Source organism: Dendrobates tinctorius, unplaced genomic scaffold, assembly GCF_039654945.1.
Source record: "Dendrobates tinctorius isolate UK_male_01 unplaced genomic scaffold, ASM3965494v1 ptg000205l, whole genome shotgun sequence".
NCBI classification, from domain to species: Eukaryota; Metazoa; Chordata; class Amphibia; order Anura; family Dendrobatidae; genus Dendrobates; species Dendrobates tinctorius.
Genome location: NW_027361872.1, coordinates 4,772,370 through 4,797,338, shown reverse-complemented (window position 1 = coordinate 4,797,338; position 24,969 = coordinate 4,772,370). Strand labels below are relative to the sequence as shown.

General features: G+C 41.2%; 1 protein-coding gene across 1 annotated transcript in view; it reads left to right on the top strand.

Moving 5' to 3' along the window:
- Positions 1–24,969, top strand: part of LHCGR (luteinizing hormone/choriogonadotropin receptor) — a 257,515-nt gene that overhangs the window by 136,571 nt on the left and 95,975 nt on the right. Inside the window, exons 3-4 of the mRNA XM_073554028.1 lie at positions 20,495–20,569; positions 22,255–22,329. Of these exons, the coding sequence (XP_073410129.1) occupies positions 20,495–20,569; positions 22,255–22,329 (150 nt within the window). The remainder of the gene's footprint in view (positions 1–20,494; positions 20,570–22,254; positions 22,330–24,969) is intronic.

Below are 24,969 nucleotides of genomic sequence, written 5' to 3'. Positions count from 1 at the left end.
AAAAATATCAAACACCAACAAATATAAACAGATATAAACACCGGAATGTAAATAATTCACCCTAATTCAGTGCCTATAATTAGCCGCTACCTAACAGCGGAGGTTGGCACCCTATGGAAGTGAAGTGGTGCACACGCTCATGGTGGCTGTATCTACAATGCCCTGGTGTGCATTAACTAACACCAACGCATTTACATCAGACTGAAAATAGATACTTCCCAGGTCAATACGATTAGTCCCCAATCCCCACAATTTTAAGCGTGTCCTGAAAACGCGTTTATTCAGACTGGCCTATCGCCTCAACACATTAACCTAACCTATCCCTGTGTGGCAGAGCCAAAAGTTTTACCATAACCAGGTTCCCAGCATCATGTCCCACATGCTTTATGCATCCATTAGCCCTCTGTGTCTGTACTGTTACACACTTAACATTATGGCTGGTCCATACAATCAGAGCAACTGTTACCACCCACCTTTCGTGTCTACCTCATTCCTCATAGACTGTAAGCTTGTGAGCAGGGCCCTCACTCCTCTTGTTGTTTGTTATAATCTACTGTATGTGATTATTGTTATGCTGTAATGTCTATTGTCTGTACAAATCCCCTCTGAAATGTAAAGTGCTGCGGAATATGTCGGCGCTATAAAAATAAAATTTATTATTATATTATTATAAAGGGTAAACGGGATCAATAAACACCTCTGTCTACATACGACATTATCTTACAGCAACTAAAGGGTGAGATATGTACCCATTACAATCCAGAGAAAATATTTTAATATTTTATTAAAAGATACTGATGACAAAAATACTCCCTTACATTAGCAAGCTCAACCCTACCTAACCACAGAGGTTGGCACCCTAGATAAATGACAGTGGCGCCAATGCTTCTTGACGGCTGTCCATGGGATCCCCTACCGTAAACCGTCATAGTGTGACATTTTCACCAGCCCCACATTTTTTGTATCTTGTTATGGATCTTGTCACAGTTATTACAAAACAATTGCAGAGTCTGTCCCTTGAACTGTTAGACTTGCAATCTAGGGTGTCACAGCAGCAGATTGTTGGTCTGGTGGACAGCCAGGCTGAACCAGAACCTAAAGTGGCCCTCCCAGATAGGTTCTCTGGAGGATGGGATAAATTTATTGTGTTCCATAAAGCCTGCAAGCTTTATTTTAGGCTTCATCCTCGTTCATCTGGGAGTGAGCAGCAAAGAGTTGGGATTGTTATTTCTCTCCTTCAAGGAGATCCTTAATTCTGGGCCTTTGCACTTCTTTCAGTCTCACTGTCTCTCTGGTCAATTCATGGTTTTTTGAAGGCTCTAGGCCTTATGTATGATGATCTGGACTGTGTTTCCCTTGATGAGTCTAAGATACGTAAGCTCCGGCAAGGAGACCAGCCAGCAAAGGAATTCTGATCAGAACTACGTAGATGGGCTACTGACACTCGGTGGAACGATCCTTCTCTTAGGAGTCAGTTTTGTCAGGGCCTGTCTGAGTCATTGGAGGCTGCCATGGCTCTGGCCATAAGCAGAGATTGACACCTCAGGGATAGATCTGGTGTGACTCAGACCCCCATAGTACTCCTAAAACCGTGGTTCTCCCTGTGTGTTCTGAAGTACAAATGCAATTAGGAGGGGCTTCCCCTCGGTAACAGTCTCTTGCATTCCGCAATAAAACAAGGTTGTGTTTTTTCTGTGGTCAAAAGGGGCACTTCATTGGGGTCTGCCCTTCTTTACCAAAGCACAAAAAGCCTTCAGAAAACCCCAGATTGTGTAATAACTAGAGTTGAGCGACTTTAGTCGGATCAGGTTTCATGAAACAAAATTTGTTTCAGATGAAACTGGTCCGACTAGGGCAAAAAAAGTCGGATTTTCGTCCGAAACCCGACCCCAATGCAAGTCAATGGGGAATAAAAGTCAGCATTGAGGGGATGAATTTCATCCCCTCAATGCCGACTTTTATTCCCCATTGACTTGCATTGGGGTCGGGTTTCGGACGAAACGCCGACTTTTTTTGCCCTAGTCGGACCAGTTTCATCTGAAACAAATTTTGTTTCATGAAACCCGATCCGACTAAAGTCGCTCAACTCTAGTAATAACCTGAGTGTATATATGTCCTCCGCATGTGTATCTCAATTTTTCTTACCCACAGTAGTGGTAATTAGTATGAAAACTGTGAAAATATGTATCCTCTTGGATAGTGGGTCAGGAGCCAATATGGTGTTTGCTCAGTTCGCACGGGATCTTGGTCCTCCCTGTACTACTCTGGAAAAGACCATCTACATATTCGCAATTAACTCTGGACCTCTCATACCGGAAACTTTTACCCAAGCAATGTATAATGTGAAAGGAGCTTGTTTGTTGTTATATCTTTGAAGGTTTCCTTAAGGGGGTTTTACACTAAGCGATATCGCTAGCAATATCGCTAAAACGTCACTGATTTTGTGACGTTATAGCGATATTGCTAGCGATATCGCTATGTGTGATACTTACCTCCGACCGGCTCCCCAGCTGTCCATCGCTGATCGCGCGAGATCGGGCGGCTCCATTTCTCGCCGTCAGCTTCCTGCTAGGCTTCCTGCTATGTGAGACGAGCGACGCTGGACGCGGGCGGGATGACGTCTGGATCGCTGTGTGTGAAAGGTGAGTATCGTGCACTGCGTCGCTGCTGCATCACTGTGAGATCTTTCTGTGTGAAAGCTCACTAGCGATCATTTAGTGATGCACCAGCGATCCTGACCGGGTCGGATCGCTGGTGCATCACTAAATGTAAAAGGGCCTTTACTCCTATTGTGTTAGGCTTTCCCTCGCTAAGTGTGCATAATCCAGTTATTGACTGGCAGTCAAGTGAAATAGTCAAATGGAGTGATTTCTACAAAAATAATTGCCTAGGTAACATGATTTCTACTGTTTGCACTAAAACCATACCCTCTTTTCTGTCTGATTTTGTGCATATGTTCTCAGAAAAGGGGTGCCAGGAACTGCCTCCCCACCGCCAAACCCCTAAAACAGCTGTGAAGAGATGCGGGTCCTTTCATTTTGGAAAAAACTAGCTTGGCCTAATATTAGAGATGAGCAGATTAGGCAAAATTCAAATTCTCCTGTTCTTGGAGATTTTCTGGGAATTTCAATTAGCAAAGAAGTTATTCTCTGAAAATTGAATGTCCCTTATATAAAAATAATAATATAAATATTATGTCTAATTATATTATCTGGGTGAATAGGTATTAAAGACGTCACCAATTTTCTAAGTAAATATATTTCTAAAGGTGCTATTTGCATGAAATTCTCACCACGTGTCAGTAACAACTCATCCAATCCTCACAGGCAAAGAAATCAAACCATACAAGTCCATGAATTAAGTTATTTGAAATAATGATAAATTATACAGGGAAAAACTAATTGAGAACACTTAATGAAATATATTTAATACTTCGTACAAAAACCTTTGTTGGTGATAACAGCTTCAAGACACCTCCTGTATGAAGAAGCTAATAGCATGCGTTGCTCAGGTGTGAATTTGGCCCATTCTTCAATAAAATCACTCTTCAAATCCTACAAGTTTCGTGGGCTCCATCTGTAAACTCTAAGGCTACTTTCACACATCAGTTTTTCGCCGTCAGGTGCGATCCGGCATCGCGCTGTAGCGCCGGATCCGGCAAATGTTATTTAAAACCGGATGTGATGGATCCTGTTTTCTGCCGGATCCGTCTTGGTCGTCAGACCAAAAACCGGATCCGTCTCATCAGTTTCATCCGTTTTTCCATTCGTTTTCCGCCGGATTACGCTGGATCCGGTTTGTAAAAACGCCCCTTGGGGGCTTCGAAACGGGATTGGCTGCTGAAATCTATATATACCGTGTTCCTACAGCCCATCTTTGACAGGTTGTAGAGGAGAAACTGCATGTTGGAGAGAAGAGCAAGCGACTGGCGAAGATGGATGTTGTGATTGGAAATATTTTGAAGAATTTGGCGGATTTTACAGCGGAGGCGAATCGTTTGAGGGTGATTGTTCTGGAGAAGGAGAGAGCGAGACAGCAGCTCATCAGGCATCGTAGACGATGTTTGTGGATCCACCCCATCACAGCCAAGAGAATGACGCATGGGGTCTATTCTACACTCTGCATGGACCTTAGATGAAACCCGGAGAAATTTTTTGGATATGTTCGGATGAAAATGGAGAATTTTGATTACTTGGTGGAGCGCATTGCACACCTCATAAGAAAATCGGACACCTATTGCCGCTTCTCGGTTTCACCCGCAGAGCATCTGATGGTGACTTTAAGGTAAGCCACATTTATTGGATATGCTCGCATCAGAGCACACTTTCACTGAAATCTTGTTGGTGGTAGTTTGTATCTCCAAGTGTTATAGCTGAGTTTTGGTATGTAATGCTGTGATTTTTAACTAATTTATTGTTTTTTAATTCCCCACAGATTTCTTGCAACTGGAGAATCCCTTTCGTCACTGCATTTCCAGTACAGACTCGGGATTTCAACCATATCTGGATTAGTGAAGTACACATGCCGTGCACTGTGGGACTCCTTAGTTGAAGAGTTTATACCAGAGCCCACAACAGAGAGGTGGATTGAAATTTCTGAAAAGTTTCTACAGATATGTCAGTTCAAACTGCTTGGGCGCTGTGGATGGGAAACATATCCGCATTGTAAAGCCAGCAGGATCGGGATCGGACTATTTCAATTACAAGAAATATTTCTCCATTGTCCTCATGGCCATCGCTGACGCGGAATACAAATTTATTGCTGTTGATATTGGGGCCTATGGCCGCTCCAATGACTCTCAAGTTTTCAAACTGTCTGCCATGGGGCGTAAACTGTCTGGAAACACCTTCCAGTTCCCATCCCCTAGACCGCTGCCGCAAACATCTGGTCCACCTATGCCTTTTGTCTGTGTAGGGGATGAAGCATTCCAGCTGTCAGAACACCTTTTGAAACCCTACTGTAGCAGAGGATTGACAAGAACAAAACGCATTTTTAATTACCGGCTAGCAAGAGCAAGAAGAATGGTGGAATGCTCCTTTGGTATTCTGACAGCCAAATGGCGTGTCCTATTGACTGCGATTAACCTCAAGACAGAAACTGTGGACGAGGTGATCAAAGCTTGCTTGGTACTCCACAATTTTGTTATGTGCAAGGAACCCATTTCCATTGAGGACACCGCTGAAGAAACCACCTTGCAAGATTACCAGAACATTACCAAAAGAAGTTCTGTGACGGTGTCACGAATGAGGGACCATTTTGCACAATACTTTATGTCACCTCAAGGCAGAATAGACTGGCAGGATGACAGAGTTTGATAAATTTCTGCCCTTAACCAAAGTTGTGCACCTTCTGTACCAACAGTATATACCTTTTCCAAACAAAGTTGGCTATCTTGTCGTCTATCTTGTTGTGGTTTAACTATTTTTACCTTGACCACAGTAGTGTACCTGGTTGTGTTTTAGGCAAAGTTTTTCACCTTTTACCAAAAGTTGTGTACATTGTTAGGAAAACCCCAACAAGATACACAACTATTAGTAAAAGGTGAAATACTTTGTCTAAAACACAACCAGGAACACAACTGTGGCCAAAAGGTAAAATTTATTTACCTTTTACCCACAGTTATTTACCTGGTTTTGTATACCTTTTTACCTTTTGTATACCCTGTACTTAACCTTTTTTTATACCATAGTTCGCCGCAGAAATAAAAGACAGACAACCAGTGTAAACCAATACTTTAACTTTTATTGATAAATTTTTTTTTTTAATAAACTGTTTAATTGTTAAAAAATTTTCTCTTTTTTATTTGAATACACACATTTCTAAATTAGTGTAGTGTGGGGTGGAAATACCGCTGGAGGGGCTGCGGGACACTTCGACACTGGGAGTGTGGAGAGAGGACTGGGATCGTGGTGGGGAAGGAACAGTTAGAGGTGAAGGGGTGGAAAAAGCAAGAGAATGGGTGGACATGTGGGTGGCAGAACAGGTGGTGGGTGGTGGAGTGGAGGGTTGGGCAGGGAATGGAGTAGCTGATGATGTGGTTGCAAAGTGGTAGGGGGAATGAGTTTGGTACTGGGAAGTAGTTTGGTACGGAGCAGGTTGCTGGAAGTGGGGAGGTTGCTGGTACAGGGGAGTTTGCTGGTACTGGGGAGTTTGCTGGTACTGGGGAGTTTGCTGGTACTGGGTAGGTGGCTGGTATTGAATAGGAGGGGGAGTAGGGACAGTGGCTGGAGGGGGTGCAGGTGGAGGAACTACTGTGGTGGTAGGTGGAGGTTGGGAGGTAACCTGCTGTAGAGCACCGTGGCACGAATGCATTACATGCATCTGCTGGGTAGGAGATAGTGTTGCCATGCGCTCCACAACAGACCTGAAAAAGGTGTGGTTTGGAGAAGATCTTGATTCTGAATGCATTGTTTGCAGAAGTGTCTTCAACTTCAGAATGCCGGAGTTGAGCTGCTGAAAGCCTGCGGACATTTGCTCTGACAAGACTTTGAGACAGTTCTGGAACTCTGGGGCATAGCTCTTTTCCTGACCCCTCTGCCGCTGCCGCCCAGTACCCGCAGGTCTACTAGAGGTGGCAGGGGCAGAAGGGTGGGGTAAAGGGAAAGCGATCTCCTCACCAGCAGCTTCATGTAATGTAGGCGGCCACGATGCTCCTGCGCTGGTGGATGGGACAGATGGGTCGAATATATGGAAAGGCTGGGAAGGTGCAGATGTACCGGGGCGGTCGAAGTGTTCCTCGGTGCCGGTCTCCTCAGGGATTGCTTCAGAAGGGTCCAACCGTGCAGGCTCCCGAGTGCTGGTCACCGTTCTGTGGAACAAAGAGAAAAAAACACAATTAATATACTGACATGCCATTGGCCCTGGCTGAAAAAAAAATTAGACATGTAAACATTACTTTTGGACATGGGGTGTGTAATATTTACCTTCTGGTGACCATTGTTGCCCGGAGGAACGACAGGGCTCGTGCGTACTTGTACTTGCTCCTGCGTCCTCCAGATCCACTCGGGGCCCGCATCTCTTTATTGAACTCCTTCTTTAAACGATCCCTCACAGACCGCCATCGCTTCACAATTTTCTCCCCTGAAATGAGAAAGCACAAAGTGGTTAGTATACAACATCAGTGTTTCACAAACTCCAGTCCTCGTGGTTTCCAACGGGTCATGTTTTCAGGATTCCCATAGTGTTGCTCAAAAGGAAATCCTGAAAACATGACCCGTGGGTACCACGAGGACTGGAGTTCGGGAAACACTGCTTGACATCAAGCAACGGGAACTGTATATACTTTCGCTCTTGAATCTGGGCCCGAGCTTCAAGGTCCTCCCAGCGGTCCACAAGGAGCGAACAGATTTCCTCCCAGAGCCGTCGGGTCACAATTAGATCAGCATGCCGGCGGTCAGCCATATTCCAAAGCGGCTCCCTTTCTCTAACAAGATCGATGAGGTGGTCCACATCAATCCCTCCATCCTCACCATCAGAGTCAGGAGCACGCTGTCAAGGCTGTTAAAGAAAAAGAGAAAAATAAAATAATTAGCCACCACACTTAAAGAAATGAAATAAAAAGTTCAAAAAAACAAAAATATTATACTTACACGCTGGTAACCTTCGCGTCGCTGTTGCCGACGACCCTGGGAGGCACTGTGAGGACCCCTTGGCCGAGCACCAGATTGGGAAGACTAGAAAAGAAAAGCAAAAAAATTAGCTCTCAGCCACCCCAGAAAAGGCGCAGCTCTAAGATGCGCCAATTCTGGCACATAGCCTTGCTCATCCTACTGCCCTGTAGCGGTGACATATGGGGTAATAGTTGGGGGGTTGAGCTCAAGCCCCGAGGTTAGTAATGGAGAGTCGTCAATAAGATGCCCCCTTTACTAACCCCATAGTCAAATTGTAAAGAAAACACAGAAACCCAGTAAAAAATTCTTTAATTGAAATAAAGACGCAGACTCCTTTATTATTCTTCATTAAACCATACTTACAACTACACCTAATCCATTCAAAGCCCTCATTCTCCTGTAATAAAAATAAAATAAAAAAGCAACAATATACCATACCTGTCCGCCGTTGTGTCCCACGCCGTAATCCATATCTGGGTGATGTACTTTTTTCAACCTGGATGGTGCTAAGATGTGACTGTTCTGGCTGAAAAACACTGGTGAATGAGGAGATGCTGCCAGCGCAACGTCAGTGACAAGCGGTGATGTCACTGAGTCTGCGCTCCCTCACAGCCTGAACTGCGATGACCTCTGGACTGTGGGAAAATGCCAGTGAAGAGGGCATGACGATTTTTATCAATAATGTTTCAGTACATTTGTCCATTCATGTTTCCTTCACTTATATGAAGTTTTTTCAGTGCACCATGATGTACCCACCTCCAAACTTCACTGTTGATATGGTGTTTTGGGGGTGATTTGTAGTGCCTTTTGACCTTCAAACATGGTATGTATTATGGCATCCAAAGAGTTCAATTTTGGTCTCATCTGACCAGACTATATTCACCCAATATTTCACAGGCTTGTCTAAATGTTGTTAAGCAAACTTGCTTGAATATGCTTTTCATTCAGCAATAGAGTCTTGTGTGGTTAGCATGCATACAGGCCAATGAGTGCATTACTTACAGTTTTCTTTAAAAACAATTATGCTTTCTTATTCCAGGTTTTTCTGTAGCTCTCCACAGCCAAAGGTGTTCCTTGGCTCTTGGACAAATCTTCTGATAACTCTTTTCACTCCTCTGTCTGAAATTTTGTGGGGAACACCTGGTCGGGGACGGTTTACTGTGAAATGATGTTCTTTCCACTTCTAGATTATGGCTTCAACAGCACTCATTGGAACCTTTAGTAGTTTAGAAATTCTTGTGTAACCAATTCCATCAGTATCTTTTGCTACAATAAGGTTGTGAAGGTCTTGAGACTGCTAAGTGATTTTACGCACCATGAGATGTTTCTTGTGTGGCATCTTGATAATGAGACACCTTTTCATAGGCCAACAGTTGGACCACCTGAAATTTTCACTAAGTGGCAGGATTGCTTTCTAATTACTGATAGATTTTATCTGGTGTCATGACGTTTCATGACTTTTCATGGCTTTCAGTACCTCTTTCTTCATGTGTTCAATACTTTTTACCTGTGTCTTTTCTCATTATTACTAGTGATGAGCGAGTATACTCATTGCTTGGGTTCTCCCGAGCATGCTCGGATGGACTCTGAGTATTTGGAAGTGCTCGGAGATTTAGTTTCTGTCACCGCAGCTGCATGATTTGCGGCTACTTGACAGCCTGAATGCATGTGGGGATTGCCTGTTTGTTAGGGAATTGCCACATGTATTCAGGCTGTCAAGTAGCCGCAAATCATGCAGCTGCGGCAATAGCAACTAAATCTCCGAGCATCAGCAAAACAGCATCCAGCAATTCCTTTGAGAAACGCTGATGAAGGTCCAACATTGGGCCGAAAACGTTTAGCTTATGCAATCTGGATGCCAATAAATGGAATCACTTTTTTCACCACTTTGAGTGCCAAGTTCTTTGATATTTATGATTCGGGCTGAATACCCTAACTTGGGCACCTTCTACGGATCCATTGATTGAGTGCATTGTTGTTTCTACTACTAGTCATGTTATGAGTCAGACATTGACAAACAGAATAGCTACCGCTAATAGGTGACACTAGAAAGACAGTTTTATTCCTCTTGGTAGAGCGATAACTTGCATACTTTTTCCCAGAATGTATTGTATGACTTACACATCTCCTTGTACTAGCTGGCAGTTTCCGGCAGAAGGAACAGTGCAGTCTTCCACCAGAGACCTCTTACCCAGTAAAATAGTCAATAACAAAGGACAAAAAAACTAAACTAGCTATCTGTGAATAGGTTTATTTTTATTCTGGAGAAGACTCCATTTGGTTAAATATCAATAGTCACGTTTTTGGGTCAGACATTGAATTATAGGGTAGCTACCTCCCATAGGTAACATGTAGAGCCGGCGATCTTCCCTCTGGAGGAGATCTAACATGTATCACAAGTCTTATGTATCGCTCTGTTTGGCAAGCCCTCTATAATTTTCAATGTGAATTGAATATGGCACACTATTCTGTAACTGATAACTAATGAGATAAATGAAAGTACAGCCAGTTTGTGTTGGATGGGGAATTACAAAGGTCAGGCTCATTGTTCACCAGTGTTTTCAATGAAATATTATGAAGTAAATGCTTTCTTACAGAGAAAGGCTGAATTATCAACACATCTTGTACTTCAATGTTATAACAAGATTACAAAGTGGGTACAAGCGGCAAGAATATCTAAAAAGGTCAAAATGCATTCAGTCTGCAACATGCATTATTTTCTCTTAGCAATGAAATACATAAAACTATATTCTGTCCATAACCATAGAGATCATTAATGAGCTCTTTCCATGCAGTCATGGCCGAAAGTGTGGGCACCCTTGAAACTGTTCCAGAAAATGAAGTTGAGACGTATAAAAAGCTCGTTGATGGTTAAAGGAAGTGATTGATTGAAGTTATTTATTCTAAAGGGTGTGCAACCAAATATTAAGTTGAGGGTGCCAACAATTTTGTCCTGAACATTAATGGGGTTTTGGGTGAAATTATGTCCAATTTGCCTTTTTTTCTGTTTTTTTGTGCTGTGACAATACACACAAAAGAAATAAACATACAGTATGTATAACTAAACATGTGTCATTGCAATAATTTTCTGGGAGAAATACGTCATTTTCTGGAAGAATATCAAGAGTGAAATCCTTTCGGACATGACGGTATATGCAAATAAGGCTCCACAAACTCTTCGAAAATACAAATCTTTTTTAAATTTATAAGCATTAGAAAAATATAGCATACTGACAACCATTATTTGAGATCAAATCTTTCGGCTAAGAGTAACCATGTCTGCCAGCCTATATACAGTATATGAACAATGTAGATGTCACGATGGTGTTGAGATTATGACTGCTAACCAGGTCCCTAAGACTAAGGGCGTCCTAGTCTATCCCTGTCCCCCCGCATTACTCCTGAAAGTGGTTACACTGGATTCACGTGCCTTGCTGTGCTCCTATATCAATCCTTCTCTGTCCCCCCTTCCCCACCCAGGGTAGTGGGAAGCTAAAATGTATAGGAACACACTAACCAGAAAAACAAGAAAAGACAGACAGGGATAAATTAAATTACTAACTATAGTGAAATTAATAACTATAGAAAATTCACACACAAAACAACAGAGTGGGACACAGGGGAGTTTAAAGAAGGAGAAAACAAATAGGAGAGGATCAGGAAGTGCACAGAGACAAAACTCCAAGCAACAATCTCCTGAACCTTGTCCAAACACCAACTCCAACCATAGACTACTCCTCTGTTGTGAGTTCATTTTCTGGTCTACCAGTTGTGAGTTCTCCTTCCAGGCTCCCTCTGGTGGTAACAGGAGGTAGTGAGGCTGATTTAATCAGTAGAGATCTGCCACCTGATAATGAGGATGACGATTGGACCTCAGGAATCTCAGATTGGATTTAAGACAGCCGACGTCCTACTCTGGTGCTGGTGATTCCTTCTGCTTGTCAGGTCTTGGTTCTCAGCTCTGTTCCAGTCAGCTCAAGCTAAGTTTCTCTGCTAATGTTCACACTTGATTTTGTTGATCTATTCAGTTTTTTGTGTGGTCAGCCAGCCCCGGCTGGGTCTGTGCTGAATTTCCACTCTTATTTATCTGTATTTGCCAATTTGCTTTTTGTCCCTTATTAGATTGGCCTCTTTTAGCTCTCTCTCAGAATATTTCAGAGTGCTGATATAGTGGGAGAAGTCTAGTGACTTCAGGGTTAATTTTGTTATCAGAAGTGTTGGACATTATTTTGTAGGGTTTTGGGCAGATTGCAGACAGTGTCTTTCCTTTCCTTTCTAGTTAGTTTGGGCCCCATCGTTTGCTCAGCCTATTTTCCTGCCTGTGTTTGTGTTTTCATCTTGTTTCACTGTCAACACAAGTGTGGGGGCTGTCTATTCCTTTGGGGTCTGCTCTGGGGCAGTTAGTTTTCCCCTTTTCTTGCTTTAGGCTTATTTAGTTCTCCGGCCGTGATGAGGCGTCTAGGTTCATCGTAGGTACGCTCCACGGCTGCTGGTAGTTGTGTGGTTAGGATCAGGGATCTGCAATCTGCATAGTTACCAACCTCTCTGGTTTTTCTGGGCTTAGCATGTTTAGGTTTTTTCCTCCTCGGTGACCCATTCATAACACTCCTCCAACTCCAGAACCAAGCAGTAAGAACTAATACTGTCAGTACTGAAGTGCCAAAGGCAAGCATATATATGGGGAGTGGCCAACACTGAACACCTGAGATAATCCATGTAGGAAAACTACAGGAGCTTCAACTGAACAGATTATTCCCTGCACTGCTAGCAAGGAAATAAACCTATACTGTTTAATACGATGGTGAAGTATTCTAACCAGTGCAGGAATTCGTGAAACCAGACACCACAGTCTTCTGGCACCTCTCTGTCACGGTATCCCCGTGACAGTAGTAAAAGACTTTTTAATTAGTTGTTTACAAATAGTTGTTTTATCCGCAGCACAACCAGAGGTCATAGTGAGACAAATGTAACAGAGAAATCTTCTCGGTGCTAATCCAAATTCAATTTCTGAAGACAGCTGTCACCGGGATGAATGTAGAAAAAATATTTTATTGCTCCATAAATGTAATTAAATGCATCAACATATTAACCTCAACCTTGAAAAAGACCATTTTTAATTGCCATAGTCTTGAGGAACCATTGAGGTGGCTCTCATTTTGCAGTTTTAAGAAATCGTTAGCATTTTTTCTGTGAAAAAAAAGTAAAACATTGCAGCCAAATTTTAGCTGTAAGTCAATTGGAGTTTAAAAATGTCTCCCTATTTTGCTTTTTTTGGGGAGGAGGAGAGGGGTCAATTTTGTTTTTTTCAAAGTGCATTGTGGTCTTTTGGCTTGTTTTTAATCCATTTTCTTTTAGATGTCTTTATAGGTCCCATAACAAAGTATTTGGACAAGTCCGTGTAAAAAAAATGAATAATTGTAATTTGCGTAAATTAGCAAAACTGCAGATTTCCAAATTAATTTTTGACCTAAGCAGACTAAATCCCACCAATGCTGTGATCTTTTGGTCACTGGCTACCACACATCCTACAGTCCTCACTGCAGTGCAGCTATGAGCGTGCCGACCACACTTCATCCAAAGCTCATCAATGATTATTTAAGCAGCTCCTTTGAAATGGCCAGAGTTTGTGAGTAGCCTAGGCGAGAAGGGACGTGGCTATGCTCGCCCGCCAAATTCAGCCTCCACTTATAAAATATGCCAAATTCTTAAGAGATGTGCACCCCTTAATGACTTTGGTGTATCTTATTACTACATGCCCATCATAAATACTGGAGAAATAAACAGCCATCTTAATGAATCTGTGCCTAAGTGTATAAAACTATTACTTTTAAAGCTTGTGCCTATGACCGTAAAAATCGGCCAAGAACTGTCCATCATTTTGACGGCTAGCACTCTGACCCATGTTATTCGTTGAGGTCGTGCACATATCCTAATTTTTCTTCAGACCAAATCAGAAAAATCACAGCATGCTTGAGTTGCCTTCGATCGGTTGACACTCGGTTATTTATGTCCAAGGACAACATCGGATCGCACTCAATTGTCATCCAAGTCGAGTGTGGTCCAATTTTCACAGACTGGCAGAATGGAGAAGATGGAGACATTTTGTTTTTCTTATCCATCTCTGAGAAAATTGGATCACACTCTGATCAAAGTTTGATCAGAGTGCGATTAGCATAACCGGACTGATTTTCTCGAATGAGAGAAAGGTGGGTTCTGTGACCCTGGCCTAAGACACATAATCTGTGTATCAGTAATTTTTTAGGGGCTAGTGTCCATGTGACACTATAATTTTGACGGCCTCTCTTGGTGCCCTGTTATTATACATTGGGAGAATGAGTGCAACTATTATTTTATCTGTGTGACACATACAGTTGAGGACACTATATGCATGGCACTATAATTGTACGGACACTATCCGTATGTCACTGTTATGGCTAGTGTCTCTCTCTATGTGCCATTATTACTTTTTAGGGACACTATCTTGGGGTTGGGGCATTCAAACTATTGTCATGAGATAAAGGTAACTTTTAGTTATGGCAATCACAACATTACTATATAATATACTGTAATCTTTTATTCCTTGACACCAAGCTATAATATACTAAATTCTCATACACCTGATCATGGTCACATAATTATTATGCAAGTTTTCGAAACATGAATTTATGAATTACTTTGAATTATTTAATGCAGATGTAATGCTCGAGAAAACAGTTTTAGTACCAGTTAGGATGCCTTGGTGATTCAGTGGCATGATTCCACATTGAAGCTGTTAAGATTAATGGCCTATTTTCATGACCTTCCCATCCGGTGATCTGCATTCATGTGTCGCTTAGCTCCTCGCACCTGCTGAACTAATGCCAGCTTCATTTTTCTTTGGTGATAAATGGGTCTAATAAGCCAGGTTAGGGGTGTAGGGCTGGAGGCCATTCAGTGATAACAAAGCTTTGCAGTTATAGTTATACCTCTCATAAAGAAATACTAATTCGGCTGTGAGCAGGTATGCTTTTGCTGCCGCATGCGTCGTTTTGACGGTGCGTCGACCTGCGCCAAACACAACGTGTTGCATTTTGGTGCGGCCGCCGCACCGTCATAAGGATGCATGTGGCGGCAAAAGCATACCTGCTCACGGCCTGCATACCCAATGCTAAAGATAAGGTACGCAGGCCGCATGCAGCGGCATGCACCCATAGGCGGAGCTGACCGGAGGAGGCGCGGCAGGGGGCAGAGCTTCACGGCAAGCGTCTGCTGCGCCTCAAAACGCTAATGTGAAACTAGACTTATCTGCTGCAGATCCAACAGTTCTGTGCATAACCCCTTCCATATCACTGACTGGCAGCTTTCTGTGTACACTGGGCATAGGCAGAAATCTGCCAATCAGTACTGTGGGTGGGATTATACAGATCTCATGAATATGGAGGACTACATGGCAGCAAGTTTACTAGTCCTCTAGTGATAATCAGTGATTTTAATAAAACTTCAGCAAACGGGCCAGCGAGTAACAAATCACTGGAATTGAGATCTCTGTCTCTACATTATTTTTCTCTCAGATTAGGTGGCAAAAACTTGGTGACAGGTTGACAGTTTAATGAGCAGTGCTGCTCCCAGGAGGAAATAAGTCCATTTTCTACCAGTAGCCGCAATTGTTACAGAATTGTAATGCTGTTTACCTGTAAATTAACCCTATAGCTGCAGGTAAATAGCATTTTACAAGGTGACAGATGCCCGTTAAGGAGTTTGCTTCATACATTAAATGCATTAAACTAACTTGTAAACTGTATGCAGTAAGCTCCCCCTAGTGGTGACTGCAGGAAACTATAATGTTATCTTACCTATCTATGTTTATGCTGGGGCTCTGAACCATAGAATTAAATAAAATGGAGCTTTGTCAATTATCCAGATATATCAGAAATTAATTACCACATGAATTCTTCAGATCGCAGCTCTCTCTGATGACGAGTTTAAAGTGAACCTGTCAGCAGGATTGTAACCTACAGTAACCTACAGACATTGTCAGGTCGGCGCCGTTATACTGATTACTATGATACCTGAATTGATGAAATCCGTCTTGTGGTTGTTGTTTAATCTTTATTTTCAGTATTCAGTTAATTAGATTCTCGCGCTCCGGGGCGGCCTGTGGAGGGATGAGGGCGGGGCTGTCTGTGGTGCTCTGCATACAAATTCATCTGTCCATCAGTGACTTGCCCTCTCTTTTACATACCGCTTAGAATATTGTTTTTGAAAAAAAGTACATTCTTCAGGCAGGCTTCCTCGGCGACACCTGCGCTCTAGCATGATACAATATGCATGTATTCATTTGATTTAGTCATATAGCTTTGTTGGGAAAAAAAATTATCTTAATCAAAATGGTGGTGGCAGCGGCCACGCCTGCGCAGTAGAATCTATCACACTCCGATAGATGCTACTGCGCAGGCACAATTTTGCTAGAGAAAAAAAATTTTGGTTCAATTTTGGACCAATTTTTTTTTTCTCTGTGGCATCTATCAGAACGTGATAAATGCTACTGGGCAGGCACTGCCGCCGGTGCTATTTTGATTAAGATAATCTTTTTTCCAACAAAACTATATGACTAAATCAAATGAATACATGCATATTATACATTCCTTATGGCATTCTCTCTTATACATTTCTGATGTCACCGCAAGCTTGAGGACTTTCTCACGCTCGTGGTGACGTAAGTCAGGTCACATGAGTTCACCGCGAGACACTGAGCAGCGGAAACACACGTTGCTCAATGATTCTGCTGGATGGCAGAATGCATAGTCGCATCATGTAACAATGCAGGCTGCCATCCAGATGTAGCAGAGTTAGACCCGTCTTGGGGCAACTGGATTCTAATCTTCTTGGCGGTCAGGTGAGGAATATTGTTGATTTTTATTTTAATTCTCTTATAGGGGGCAATGGCATTACTGGAATGGGCAATGAAGTGAGTGTGGTTTAATTAAGATTGATTAAAGAAGTCTGTGTCATTATTTCAATTAGAGGACTTTATTCTGGGTGTGTGTGTTTTTATAAAATATGACTATTGGGTTACTGATGGGGGTGTCTTATAGGCGCCTCTCCATTACTTACCTCTGGTCTTGATGACACCTGACAATACAAAGGTGACATCAACCCCCCAACTATCACCCCACTTGCCACCACTACAGGACAAGTGGGAAGGGCAAGGCTAAGTGCCATATTTGCCATTTCTTATGGAAGTGCCTTTTCTGTGGTGACTGAGAGCTTATGTTTTTAGTCTCAGAGGGGGCCAATATCTATGGCCCCTTCCTGGGCTATTAATATCAGCCTGCAGCTGTCTGTCTACCCTTTTCTGGTTATTAAATATAGTGGGACTCTATGTCATTTTGGGGGTCCCCATTTTAAAATCCTGTAAATGCTAATTATACAGCTGTAAGCTGATATTAATAGCCTGTGAAGCTCCATGGATATTACCCCCTTCCCATGCTATAAACATAAGCATCTAAACATGTTCCTCATCATAGAGACAGACTGCTTGTTCATCAGGGTGGTCTATGGGCAGGTCTTTCCTTGGTTTCTCTGGCTTAGAGCACCAAGATAAGACTCCGCTTACAGTCCCACCCTGGAGCATGGGCATCTCAGTAACTGAAAACCTCTATCATAAATTACACAAAAACCATAAGAGGGATTTCCTCACCCCAGGTATCATTTAAATCAGTGTAACACTGCCAGCCTGACAGTGCTTGTAGTTTACTTACCAAAATCCCCTGACAGGTTCGCTTTAAGGCAGAGAGGGGCTGACACCTGTAAATAGGGACTACCCTCAATGTGTCATTTGGTTTACGATGTCTTATTTTTCCTTAGCTCTCCCGTTCCCCTTCTATCACCCTGGGTAAGTTTTATCAATAACACAACTTAATTAAGGCTACAGTTGGCACCAGGACTAAATCTTAAACATATAGGGCCTAATTTGCAGATTTTTTAAAGTAAATTTTTTTTTTATTGTCTTGTGGTGTTTCTTGAAGTTTTCTGTACCAAATTCATCAAAATGATGAATGCGGATTTTGAACTTTGGGCAAAGTAAAAAAAAAAAAAAAGCTCTTTACTTCTGTATTTAACCTGTTTTGCCACTTTTTAGTGCAAAAATTCTCAACTTCAGCCAAAAATCCAGGTATACATAAAAACACTCTGGGGTCACAAATGATGAATCAGTCAAAAACATCTGGAAACCCATAAATCCGCCCACAGTGGTGGGCTTTAAAAAATAAAAAAATAAATAAAACAAACACATAAAAAGCTGACTTTGAAAAAGACGCAAATGGAAAAATAAATATAACACAAACAAAAAAAAATCTGCAAAAAAATCTGGTGTAAATATCATTTTTTACAAGCATCCCTTATGTTCATAGAACAGATAGGTTATTTATCTTGATAAGTCAGGGAATATTTCTTCTTCTTGAAAGCAATTTAAAGATTATTCTTAAATAAAAAAAAATATGTCTCAAAATTCATGTTCATAAGTTGTGGATTTCACTTCCTTTATACTGTAAGAGATGGGAGCCGTGATTTTATCAAACATTTCTAAGGAACATTGTGTTCCCGCTCTCGTCCTTACCATTTCTCATTGAGGTCAGGATTGTGAATATACACCTTTCTTATATATTTTATTTTGTATTGTTTAATATTACGATGCTGTTCCTCGGTGCGCGCACCATTGAGAGCGGCTGGTACGCTTTACAGATATTAGACCTGTGCCTGAGAGTCATGTAACAGACACTGCTTTCATAGCGCGATTGATTGATTGATGGATGGAGCCTACTTGTCTATACTCTTTTATTCCTACTCCTCATGTCACTTTCCTTTTTCCACCTTAGACAAACTAAGGTTTGTCTTTTAGACAAAGAAAAAAATACAATATACACATCTTTACTGATTCTTCAATGTGGCAATGTTTAAAATGTGGTCTATAGAAGAAATGCATTAAATAATGAAAAATTTGAGTTGTGCCGTGTACAGTCATAAAGACATTAAACCCTTCCTACTGCAGATAGTTTTTATTTTTTTACTTTAATTTTTTCTTCCCCTCCTGTTTTATGTGGAATTATTTGTAATTTTCTTTATTTTTGTAATTTTTCTCATTTTTAATTCCACCATTTATTTTACCATATAATGTAACGGAGACAAGAAAAACAATTCTTCCAGGGATGGCATAGAAAACAAAATTCAGTGAATACCGTATAGTAATAACGACAGATTCGCTTGATTCTGTGAGTCAGTAAAATTATGATGACACTAAATTCATAATAGTTTATGGCTTATTTAAATCTAAAAAAGTAAAAAATTGACTTATGTTACCATTTTCTGACACTTTATACTAGCACCACTTCAGCAAGTTTTTTTTTTTATTTTACCACTGGAATGTTGCTTCAATTTTAAGTCCCACGACCCTAGTATTATTCTTTCCAGCCCCCATTTTACCCTAATATCACACTTTAAATCACTTTTTTTCCATTTCTCAGGGATTTATTATTTATTTTTTCTATACTGTGGTTACCATACGGAATAAATGTGATATTTTATTACTTACAGACGAGGCTATACCAATTCTAATTATTCTTATATTTTTTAATGAGAATAATAGAAATCCTGCACATTTTTTATACTGTTTTTTTCTCCGTTTTTTCTTTTTGAAATCCGACTAAGGGATTTGAACACGAGATGGCTTTTGTATTGCGCTGTATTTTACCATCAGTGTTCTACTAACCTCTACTTGTGGCAGCGGTTATTAGCAATACATAGGAGATTCAGAGGCAGTCATAGGTCCCCGACTGCTATAAAAACTCACTGTTAGGCTACTTTCACACTAGCGTTCTTTTAACGCAGCGCATCGTGCGCGTACATGCGCATGCGTCCTGATCCCCTATCTTTAACATGGGGGCGCATGGTCTAGCGTTTGCACGCATTCATATGCGTTTACGTGCGCATGCGTTATTTTGTGGTGTGCGCCCAGGCGCGCCGGACGCAACCTGTTGCATTTTTGGTCCGTCCAACCTGTCTCAAAAAAACGCATGCGCATGCGTGTGCACGGAATGCGACTAAATAACACATTACAGCCTATGGGAACACAGACGTGCGCATGGACATGCGCATGTCAGCATTTAAAATCGCGTGCGTTTTAAGAGTCAATATGGCTACAAACTGGTTAAAATGCATGCGCATAAAATAAGCAAACGCATGCAAAACACTTGATGCGTTTTTTATATGCGTTTGGACTGCGCACGCAGCGCAGCGCAAAAAAACGCTAGTGTGAAAGTAGCCTTACTCCACAATCACTAGAATCGAAGGGGTTAATTATTTCCGGCCTCGGCAGGAGAAGGCGGTCCCCACAAAATGTTTTGCTCAAGGACGCTCCCAAACACTTAAAGGGAACCTGTCATAAAAAAATGTTTTTACTTGCAGCCATACTGCTAATCTCACTCTGCGCAGTGAGCGCTGACTGCTCAGAGCCGCAATGCTGGCCTCCATGACTGCAGAGGGAATGTAATATCATTTTCTCCTGCATTCATACTTCCAGTGAGGCTTTCACACATATTTAAAACATTATTTACCTGCAGATTACCTCTATGGCTGCAGGTAAAAAATAATTCAAAAAAACATTTTTTTATGACAGGTTCTCATCACTGTGGTCTTGGAGATAATGCAGAGGTGCGATATGATGGGTAACATTTTTCATAAATTTAGTTGGTGAATGTAGTCAGTACAACCTGGCTGTAACATAGAAAAAAAATAAATCATATAAGTTTCCCAACTGAGATGAAAGAATATGATTTTATTGCACAGGACTTGTTAGAACTTTATAAACTATACTTTTTTACCTTTATTTTTTTCTATTTTTGTTACAGAGCAATATCCCAAAGCGATTCACTGGAAAGTATTCATAACCACGCATTTGCCAAACTTCTCAACCTGACAGAATTGTAAGTGCAATTGGTTTTTTTTTTAATTTCCACTACATATCTGTAGTTTACACACTTAACTCAACGAATAAATACAATTGGGTAGACGGAAGAATAAAAGGATGCTGTGGTATAAAAGATAGCTGCCCCTTTCATCCAGGACTGGGCATTTTCATTACAAGTTGTAACGCTACACTTCTCCTGTAGGAGTGCTGTAGCGGAATAAAACACTTGATATTAGGTTGCTCCACAGAATATAGTTGACTGGTGACGACACCACAGGATTGGTTTATCATCAAGGGACCCTTTTAACAAAAATAGATTGTCCAAAGGTGACAAACCCTTCAAAGCTAATTACTGGAGGGCACTGATTATAATTTACTAATTTATTTAGGGAAGAAAGTTACATGTGAATTCTTTTCTACAAAAATTATCCACTCAATGGATTCAATCAATGTGAGTCTTTCCATTAGGACCCCCACCAATTGCTACACAGGGGACTTATGTTCCCTGGCCAAACTACAGCAGTCACAAGTCCCCACTTTGCTGATCAGTGGAGGTCCCAGTAGTGGTGCCCACCACAAAAATTCAAGTCATCACGTATTCAGTAGATGGATGATCATTCTTATACACTCGCATAACCCCTTACATTTCACAAGCAAACCTTGGATTTAAAGTCCACTGGCAGCATGAATCAAATATTGGCGTCTGCATTCCAAACATCTATATTTTACATTTTACCACTGCAAAGTTTTATAGAAAACATACAGTGGGGAAAATAAGTATTTCATACAGTGACAATTTTGCAAGTTTTCCCAGCTAGAAATAATGGAGAGGTTTATCATAGGTACACTTCAACTGGGAGAATCTAAAAATAAAAAGCAGAAAATGACATTGTATGATTTTAAATAATTAAATTGCATTTTATTGCATGAGTATTTGCTCACCCACAAACCAGCAAGACTTCTGGCTCTCACAGACCTGTTCGTTTTTCTTTAAGAAGCCCTCCTACTCTGCACTCATTACCTGGATTAACTGCACCTGTTTGGACAGGTGTCTTTTATACAGGTAACGAGTTCACACAATTAATCACTCTCCAATCTCTCCACCATGGCCAAGACCAAAGAGCTGTTTAAGGACACCTGGAACGAAATTGTAGACAAGGCTGGGATGGGCTACAGGAAAATAGGCAAGCAGCTTAGTGAGAAGGCACCAGTAGGTAGGAAAACTTGCAAAATCGGCAGTGTATCAAATACTTATTTTCCCCACTGCAGTTGAAGGTGCGGCTGGGCATGAGATCACCACCAGTCCAAGAGGTGTGCCCATGACAGAATTTGCTCACCCACTCAGCTAAACTGAGAGGTCTCTTCCTATATATGTAATGTGACCGCTTTGTTCAGTAGATCAGAAGCTGTATTGCATTGTGCCAGATCTGCTACTGGAAGTGGCCTTATGAGGAGGTTAGCTTCATTAGCTACTTTGTGGAGCTGTACAATATATTGAGCAAGCTGGGGGGAGCTAAGAAAAATTAAAGTAAGCAAATGTTTGATAAAAATGTACAAGGTATAAGAATATTAGTATATATCGAGTAACATGGCCAATGTAGACCTACTTAATCTTGGACTCCCCTTTCAATATCGCATGTATCCATTTGAGGTCTAACCTAAATATAATATTATATTAATTTTTTTGTCTTCTAATTTTAGAACAATCAGAAACACAAAACACCTGGTCCATATTGGACGCGGAGCCTTTGGAAACCTACCAAAACTAAAATACTTGTAAGATATTTACTTTACCATAAAATTCTGTAACTTGTAGTTTTATAGACTTTTCTGCAGACACAGCTTATAAAATTCTAATGGACAGAAGAAATATACATTAACCCGTCTCGTCATCTCATTGACTTTTCACATCCTAATGGACGTGCTTCTTTCCATTGGGGTGCTCGAGAAGAAGAAATCCTATCAGTCTAAAGGTAGTGGGGGGAATAAAGGGACATTCTTTAGGACAGTACCATACTTGGGGACTGTCCTTGTTAGGACGGTAGACTCACACAGGGCATGACAAGGTAACTCACTAGTCCCTTATACCCCTCCTTTTTCCTGTGATTATGGATGGCTTGGACATCAAACCAATTTTTCATTCATGTGCACTGGTGATTTTTGAGCACTTTGTATTTATTACATTTGTTGTGGGATGGTTTGTCCAAATATATGTTTCCCCTGTTTTTAGTCATTTAGATTAAAAGTTAGGTCTTAATCTCCTACTATAATCTATCCTTACTGTATACTAACCACTTTCTACTGGAACATGAAAAGACAATACTTTTCAACCTGGGATCATGATACTGGACCTACCACTGCCTAACAGGATTCAGCTCCATGAGCTAACAGAGATATAACAGTGCTGTCAATAATCACTACTGCATGTAAGGAGTGTGACACAGGAAGATCGCTCCCTCTTTGAGTACATCTGCTCTCCATAATGCGATTGCAGTATGCCAACTGTTGCTATGGCAAGTGAAGGCCTTACAATGGCCTCCGGGCCTACCATAGATCAAATCCTAATAGACTGTGCCTAAGACATGGTTTATTAGGCAGCCTGTCTGAAGCACACTGATATGATTAATAATGCTCTGCACTATATAAGTAGTGCAGGTTATTATCTGAGATCAAGGGATCACATGTTCAAGTCACCTTGTGGGATTAAAAAATACTGTAAAAAATGTTTTAACTGTTTATTTAAAAAAAATGGAAATAAAAATCTTTTTTTTTTAAGCACCACTTCAGAGATTTTTTTTCTGCCCTGGAGTGGTGCTATTAATCTAAGGTCTCTAACCCTAGTAATGTTCTTACCAGCCATCATCTTCTGTTCTTCCCAGCATCGCTCCGGTCTCATGCTGCGATCATGTAACCGCAACTTCTGTCTGACCGGAAGTCAAAGGTAACGGTCACAAGCTCTCAATGTCAGTCTAAGTGGGCATCATTCTGGCCTCGTTCTGGCCCTCATAGGCTTACATTGAGTTGTGATGAGTTGTGACTTTTGAATCTCTCAATACTGGAGCGATCCAGCAGGTCACAACCTGCAGAAGACATCCGGCACGGCATAGAAAACAAATGAAGATGACGACTGGTAAGTATGAGACTAGGGACAGGAAACTTAGATTAGTAACACCACCGTTGGAATGGTGCTTTAACCCCTTTACGACATGTGCCGTACTAGTACGGCACATGTTGTGTCTCCCCCTTTAATGTGGGCTCCGGTGGTGAGCCCACATCTTTCCCAGCACATGTCAGCTGTTTTGAACTGTTCTGAACAAAAAAATAAGCCATCACCCAACTCAAGATCTAGAAAAATGGAGATGCTACGGATCTCGGAAAATGACGCAATTTTTTTTTCTTTTTAACAAACGTTGGATTTTTTTTCACCACTTAAATATAAAAGAACCTAGACATCTTTGGTGTCTATGAACTCGTAATGACCTAGAGAATCATAATGGATGGTCAGTTTTAGCAATTGGTGAACATGGTAAAAAAATCAAAAAAATAGTTGTAGAATTGCACTTTTTTGCAATTTCACCTCACTTGGAATTTATTTACCATTTTTGAGTACATGATATGGTAATACCAATGGTGTCGTTCAAAAGTACAACTCATCCTGCAAAAAACAAGCCCTCACATGGCCATATTGATGGAAAAAAAAAAAGTTATAGCTCTAGAAAGAAGGGGAGCGAAAATCAGAAATGCAAAAACATAAAAAGGGCTGTGGCGCAAAGGGGTTAAACATAAGTTGTTGATTTAATAAAAAACAAATGTGCCAAAAAAACTAATATTTGGAATGGCCAAATCTATACAAAAAATACCTCATTTATCCCGTATGGTGAATGTTGCAAAGTAAAAATATGAAAAACAACTCCAGAATTGCCATTTCAGTTCATTCCACTCTACCGTGAAATAAAAAATTATCAAAAATTTGTATGTCCCAAAATTGTAACAATAGAGTAATTGCCAGAATTGCATGTTTTGTTAATGTTGACTACAAAGAAATGGAATAAAATGTGATCAATATGTGGCATGTACCAAAAATGGTAGAAAACTACAACTTGTTAAAAAAACATAAATAAGGCCTCAAACAGCTCCATTGACAGAATAATATTAAACATATTGCTTTTATAGGGAATCTGTCACCCCTTTTTTCGACTATCAGCTGCCGGCATTAACATCAGGGGCTTATGCACAGCATTCTGTAATGCTGTAGATAAGCCCCGATGTAACCTGAAAGATAAGAAAAACATGTTACATTATACTCACCGGAGGAGGCGATCCGGTCCGATGGGTGTCGTGGTCCAGTCCGGCACCTCCCATCTTCATACGATGCCGTCCTCTTCTTCCCTTCCTGTAGTGGCTCCGGCGCAGGTG